This window comes from Tachysurus fulvidraco, chromosome 13 (genome assembly GCF_022655615.1).
Source record: "Tachysurus fulvidraco isolate hzauxx_2018 chromosome 13, HZAU_PFXX_2.0, whole genome shotgun sequence".
Classification (NCBI taxonomy): Eukaryota; Metazoa; Chordata; class Actinopteri; order Siluriformes; family Bagridae; genus Tachysurus; species Tachysurus fulvidraco.
This window is the reverse complement of record NC_062530.1, coordinates 3,087,212-3,094,711: the sequence shown is the minus strand read 5'-3', so window position 1 is coordinate 3,094,711 and position 7,500 is coordinate 3,087,212. Positions and strand designations below refer to the sequence as shown.

Here is a 7,500-nt window from a genome sequence, read left to right as displayed (position 1 = left end):
ATAATTCGTGTTTCTATTTCTTTATGGATGAACAAGATTAATTGATAAAATAAAATAAATAAATAAAAAAAAATACAAAAATAAAAAAGATTTGTGACTGGTTTCTTCAATTTATGCTTTCGTTTGACATTTTTTTCTGGCCGGTAAATTAGCCGCTAGTTTTAACAAAGCTACTCAGCCCTGTCTATGCTTTAGCATGAAAAAGCAATAAAGCAAAAATAAACAAACAAGCAAACAAATAAATAAATAAAAAGGCAGCGGAGTGAGTGAAGACAGTTAGATGGAAGGTCAAGCCTGGTCAGATAGTTTTTATTACATTTTATTATTACAATTTAGGCAGCAGAAGGTGTTATAAATCACTAAAGGCTGCTTTAAATGAGTTAAACATGATGCAATTACTTGTCTGGGAAATTTCATTTGACAAAAAACGTGATATATACATTTGATATAGAATTGTGTTGTCCATGGAATAATAAACTAAATGACATTTGTTTAACTGTACTATCAGCCAGAACTCCAGCTGGATTTATGGTACAGTAGATCTGTTCTAGTAAAATATATAAGCTAGTATTATCTGATGTTATTATTCTTTTTATTATTATTATTATTATTATTGAAAAAAAATTATTTTCCTCTTCAACTCTAGAACTCATATTGTGAGATGAAGATGGTGATCTTGGTGATATAGCGCCCGATCAGCTCCTTCTTCTCCAGCTCGTTCATCTCTACCTCCACCTCCAGGGTATCAGGGCCCTGAATGGGGCTGAGCAGCAGCAGCTCTCCGGTCTGCCGGTCTGATCGCTGGATGCTGAAATGGCGTCTCCCGTGGCTCCCTAGCAGAGAGAACCGCAGAGTATCTCCAATCATCCGCACCGCCGAGACCCGGAACAAAACCCGCGGAGCCGAGAGATTTGACACCACTGACATATGGTGGTAGGAGACGGAGACGGGAGCCTGAGAACACGCTTTATTGTCTACAGGGCAGGGGTTTCTCTCACAGCGCCTGGTGCAATAAAAATACACAGGGATAGGAAAATTAGCTACTGTACATATATCTTAATACCTAGGAAAAAGTAAAAAAAACAAAGGAACTGCTAAGGAATAAAAGCACTAGATGTTTCCAATAAGTACAGAATAAGTCGGACTTCGTATCAAAATACTTACGTGGGTGAGGTTTTGACGTAGGTGACGTTAGGGATGCGTGGACACTCGACCTTTATGCACTGAAAACCTCCGTACGTGTTAATGCACAGGCGATCACGGGTGCAGTTGTTCTGCCGTGTGGCGCACTCGTCGATATCTACATGCAGCACCGGGTGAACGTGTGCATATGCAAAACAAACTTAGAGGTTTACAAACGTCTGCTTAGCATAAACAGTGCAAATGCTTTGTCTCACCTCTGCAGCCTCGGCCGTCTCGGCTCACTTGGTAGCCAGCTGGGCACGAACAGCGATAACCACCTGGGGTGTTAACACAAGCATGTGCACACAAACGACCTGCCGGGCCGTTATGGAAAACTTCACACTCATCAATGTCTGAAAATATAACAGAAACATGGGGTCGATGATGCAACGTTTATAAAGACCAGAAGAGGAGAACGTTTTTACGAGTCGGTTATTAGTCAGAATTGAGGCCACCGTTTCTAGACCTGGAGTCTGGATCGAGCTGAGTCACCAACCATAGATTATGTTTGCTGTCTACTGTCAAGTTGAGTCTACAGTCTGAATTTACATCTTGGACTGTAGACTTAAATCCAGAGTCTCATGCAGTAGAATCTCAAGTTAAGTCTATATTCCCCAGCTCTAGGATCTACAGTAATTGTGGTGCATTTTCCAAGTCATGGATTTGAACTGATGCTAAAATCTCTAGCTTTAGAGTCTGATTCGATTGTCCCAAGCAGCCTGAGAGTTGAATCAAGTCCAAATCAAGTCCAGAGTCAATAGATTTAAAGTCTAACTCGAGTCCAGAAAGTGAACATCAACAAGAGTCTGAGTGTTGAGTGTTCACCGAACATGTATCGACGTTCTTCAAACAAGCCTCTCACATTGCCCTAAATCCTCTTCCCATAATGCCGTAATACTTTTATCCTTCGAAGGCATGTATGTGGCCTGTAATGAACCACAAACAGAAGATACTGTGTATCCGTTCTGGTGTCTGACCTACGATCGATTGTCATCCAGCTTAGGAGGGCTGGCATTTTCAAAATTGGGAACATGTCTCCACGAATAACAATGGCAGTGACCGTGATCCTGCTATCTGTGTAAGATGATGGTTATAATCTGAATGAGTAATTTATCAAGATCGAATTGAAATGAGTTAAATGTGACTACTGATAGTAGTCGTTAAACTAACACTTTCAGTCGGTGTATGCTGAGAAGATTCTCATGGCTTGGCATCCAAACCGGTGGCTAAGATGTAGTTCAGACTGGAACGACTGGACATACAGTACAGTATGTACATATATCATTTACACACAGAGCATTCGCTACTAGAAAGAAATGAAAGAAGTAGAAAGAAGTTGCTTACAAAACATAAAGATCCCATAAACTCATTTGCAAGCTGCAGAACGTTAGCTAGTTAAACAAGGCAACTTCTCAGTAAGAACATGACCTACAGTAGTTATCCAGCATCAGCTAGCTAGTTTCCTGATGTAGATTTTGGGTGTGTAAAACCGGTTGGTTAAAGCAATATAAATGAGATATTTTAGCTATATACCAAGCTATGCTGTTCAGTTCTTAGTGGTGAGCAGGGGCGGTTCTAGGGTTTCATCTTTAGGGGGTTTTAGCCCTCGGTGAGAATTTAAATCAAGAAGAGTTTTATATTATATATTATATGACTACATAGTAAGCCAAAAGTTATGGTATTATTTAAAATGGCAAAAGTGGACACCAAAATTTTATGCATGATGTAATGATGCCAGTCTCGAATCAAATCAGTTGATGTATGTGTGCATTCTCTACAAACAGTGTGTCCAATGAATGCAGTCATTAATAAAAAATATTCCCAAGACAAAGACCAAATCAATAAATGTTATTATTTTGATTCAGTATTGAATGGATTTTTTGCATTAATATATTGTTTGTGCTACAACTCTGGTAATACGAATAGTGAAATAGCGCTCTGACTGACTCTGTGCTTCTCCGTTCAGATAAAGCTGAAAAGGCTGATGACGCACTTTGACGCACTTTGACGCACTTTGACGCACTTTGAAAGACTTCAATGCACGCGCATAAAAGCAAAGTAAAAAAAATTTGCTCTTGGATCAAACCGATAAATAATTTTCTTTCTTGCATTTTAACGTATTTTTTATTTTTTAAAGTAAGTATGGAGCCACCCTAAGAAAGGTCTAGAACCGCCCCTGGTGGTGAGACCACTCATAATTACCTGTAAACACAACCAAGATGATTGTTAGCTTGGAAAGGTCTCTGATATGATCATTTGTGATAGCGTGTTTAGGAAACTCTTCCTGATTATGATATCATATATCACACAGGGGTCTATAGGATTATAGAGTCTATAGAAATAGGAAATCCCTTGATTTTTTTTTTTGCCATTCATGATAAGTCAAAAGGGAAAGTTTTAGAAGATGTAGATATTTGTGTGTTGTTTTCTTAATTACTGCACATATCTCAGGTTTCATCAGGTTTGCCCATTGCCCACCATTGCCCACCATCGCCCACCATCGCCCACCATCGCCCACCTGTACAGAGGCTGGTGTCCCGGCCTGAAATGGTGTATCCTGCCTCACAGGTGCAGTGTGTGGTGCCCTGGACCTGGCTGCACTTGGACGGCAGCACAAATGGAAGCAGAGTCGTTAAAGGAAACAAGGTGGCAGCTGCAGCTCCAGAGGTGGAGATGTTGGTTGTTGTGGCAAAAACTGGAGGAAGAGAATGATACATTTGAAAACAATTAGGAGCTGCATATACATTGCTACACATTTTAATGCTGCTTGTTAAAATAGATAAAAAAAACAGTAGAGAAAAGCTTATTTCAGGGCCAGAAATTAAAAAAGAAAAGAAACCTACAATGAATTAGCCATCTTGAACTGTTGCACAGATATATTGTGAAACAAAGGTTTTATAAAGTATCTACGTAATCGTTTGATTTTTATTGGTCGTGAAACACTTTTTAAAATTGCAGACCGCACCTTTAATTTTGTTTAATTCCAAGTGAGATGAGCAAAAAGTCTTAGCAATAAAATAAAATTTTGGAATTTTGGAATTTTGTTTGATTTATTTACAGTTACAGTACAGCGTTTGGCAGACACTTTGATCCACACCGACTTACAGAAATACCCGAATGTCTGCTTGGAAAACAGACATGTCTTTATGCTTGGACAGATCATAGAATTATTGAAAATGTAGAAACCGATAAGAATTTAAAAGTTTTAAGAAGATAAAAGTTCCTTCAAGGTTGTAATGTAAAGTCAAGGCTTAAGGTCCTGATGTAAATTTAACTATTTTCCAAACACTATGGCCTCAGGAATGTTTTGGTCCGTTTCGACCATCTGTCCTCAGTAAATCTGTTTTTATTACAGTTTTTATAACGTTATACACCACAAATGTTCCTCATAACAGGATACAGACATCTATTGTCCTGTGATAGGTTCCCGTTGGGGTTCCTGTTGATAGGCTAGTCTTATTTGTCTTGATTTATTGACGGCTTTCTTACAAGTCATTAACATGAACTGATCAATTTTAACAAAATTTTGAAAAATTGTAGAAAATTGTAAAATCTGTAGAAATTGTAGTTAATTATCACTAATTCTATGTATTGTTCTAAAACAAGGTTCACATTAGTGAGTCTCCTTATATGTAAAGGTACACAAACTCTCATAGGATACAAACTAAACGGATTTCCATTAACGGCAAATAAATTCTTTGTCTTTTTTTAAATTTATTAATTGTAAGCATGAGTCTTTTCAGGACACAGTAAGTGTGTGAAGAAAAATATCTGAAAAATGAAACTGAATTAAAAAAATGACTTCATTTTAAAACAGTATCCTCGATATCCTCACAGGTCGGGGTCGGAGATTGACACGTAGGTCCGGCCCATCCTCTGGCACAGACGCATGTGAATCCATTCACTTCATCTGTGCATGAACCCCCATTGGCACAGGGTGAAGAGGCACACTCGTTTATTTCTGAGAAAAGACAGGAATTCGGTCATTAATCTATCCCAAACACCGAGCAGATGCATTAAGGTATGCAGAGCTCTGATAGATGAACAGTTTCATGTAACTTTATACCACGATACTGATTCAGAGATTAAGTAAAGTACGTCCTGTGCTCAGTGCTTTCACAGCCAGCTTTCTCTCGTGCCGACGGAGCGTTCGCCGAGCCTAATCGACTTGTTGGACTGCTGTCTGAAATGAAATGGTGTGTAAAACAATGCAGCGGGCCCAAAAATGTACAGACTCCAAATGAAACTCGATCATGCCGAGGAGCACGTGAAATCGAAAACGCCTTTTCCTGGGGAACAATGTGGGTGATAGCGTGAGCGATGTGTAAAAGAGCATTTTAGAGACAGGAAAAAATAAAAGCGACGATGAGGGAAGTGGGGGTGATGGGCGGAGTTTGAAAACAGATGAGTAATGAGGCTAGACAAGTAGAAGGAGTGAGAAACCGACCGTGACGCAGGGCCTAATCCAAAAACTTTTACCCTGCTGAACAAAATATCTTGGTCTTTGTAAGTTTTCCAATCTGCAAAAGTTTTTTTTTTTTTTTTTTTTTTTGTAAGGGTGGTGTTCATAAAGCTACATAAGATCTTTATGACAGTGACATACATCAACATGTAAAAAATTCCAACAGATGTTAGCTGGCTTAAAAACATCCACATCTGAACCATAACATTGTATAGATCATAAAGTAATGTAACATTGACATAAGGTGGTTATGACACTCGAAAGGTGGTTATGACACTTGAAAGGTGGTTATAGCACTTCAAATCTGAGCTTATTTGCTTTTCTGTGATATACATCAGAACATCATGACTACTGAGACAATGCACTTTTCTCATATGTAAACTTATGTAAAAATTAATCTAATTTTAATAAGCCTTTATAAATGTTTGTGTAGCTTTATGGCAGTTGTCTCATATACTGTAGATCTATGAACACAGTCAGGTGTTATAACAACCTTATGCAAACAAAAGTCTCTAGGTTGTAGGTTAAATTGATTTCAGAACTGATGAAAGTAGTCTAATAAACGAATGTACATATAACGGAGCTTAATACAGACAAATGTCATAACAGCTTTATGCCAACATACACTTATCACTTCACTGAGGCGTTATACCAGCTTAGTGTCAAAACAAAACAAAAGCTGTTCAACAGCTTACAGAAGCCTTATATGTTTATAAAGGTTTATGTAACTTTATGTCAGTTGTCATAAAGTGCTTATGTAGGTGTTATATAGCCATACAAACACAGTAAAATGACATAACACATCCTTATGTCAACAAATTTCATCACTTCACATAGGCATTATGTCAACTTGATGTCAAAGCAACAAAGCAGTTCTATGAGCTGACATACATTTAAACAAACTTATACTTATATACATCAATGTAGACTTATGTCAGTTGTCTTTTAGGGCTTATGTGCTTATCACACATCACTGTGAATATAGTAAAGTGTCTGTTACTTTACACAGGTGCAATGTCAACTTAATTTTAATTTGACAAAATAAGCCAAAACATCTGACGCATGCTTACGTAGCTTTATGTCAGTTGTCGTATAGGGCTTGTGCAGGTGTCATGTAGCCCTTTGAACAGAGTCAGGTGTTGTGCTTACTTGATAAAAAGACTCCAATAGCTGACAGATTTTTACAAGTCTAGAAATGCTTATGTAGATTTATGTCACTTGTTATGTATGGTTTTAGTGGATGTCATGTAGCAATGTGAACACAGTAAATTGCCATTACTCAAAACCAACAAATACAGTTCAACAGCTGAGACAGAAAAGGCTTTGTTAAATGTCTCGGGAGCTTTATGTCTGTTGACATGTATAGTTTAAGTATGTTAAGTAGCTAAAAATAATCTAAAAATCATTTAGCTGTCCAAAGTTGACATTAAGGGCTTGCGTAGGGTCATGTAGCTTTATAACCACTCGATTTGAATAAAATGTTGCCAATATATTTATTTCCTTATTTTTGTTACTGACCCTTGCAGACGGCTTGTTGGCCGCTCCAGGTGAGCGTCTCCTTACACTGCCGGGTCTCAGAGCCCACCAGCTCGTAGCCTGAGTCACACAGGAAATGAACCTCATGACCCGGTAGTATACCCTTCCCTAATTTTCTCCCATTGAGAGGAGCCTCCAGTTTGGGACAGGACGCTGTGTAGAAACCGAGAATGAGTCAGTGTGTTATTACACTATGTTTATTTTCCAACAAACTGACGCTAATCATCACAAGCTTTCACCATATCCTGATCTGGAAGGCGCACGAGCCGTGCTGTTCTGCAGCTGGCTGATTTTCCTCTTCAGGCTGCGCAGACTCTGCA

At 38.5% G+C, this 7,500-nt stretch overlaps 1 protein-coding gene across 1 annotated transcript in view; it reads right to left on the bottom strand.

Moving 5' to 3' along the window:
• Positions 1-398: 398 nt before the first annotated feature.
• The window catches only part of LOC113650778 (fibulin-7), a 9,737-nt gene continuing 2,635 nt past the window's right edge, over positions 399-7,500 (bottom strand). The window contains 7 exon segments of the mRNA XM_047822026.1: positions 399-1,003; positions 1,165-1,300; positions 1,398-1,535; positions 3,701-3,877; positions 5,018-5,143; positions 7,163-7,333; positions 7,420-7,500. The exon segment at positions 7,420-7,500 is cut by the window's right edge and continues 79 nt beyond it. Of these exon segments, the coding sequence (XP_047677982.1) occupies positions 643-1,003; positions 1,165-1,300; positions 1,398-1,535; positions 3,701-3,877; positions 5,018-5,143; positions 7,163-7,333; positions 7,420-7,500 (1,190 nt within the window). The 3' untranslated portion in view covers positions 399-642.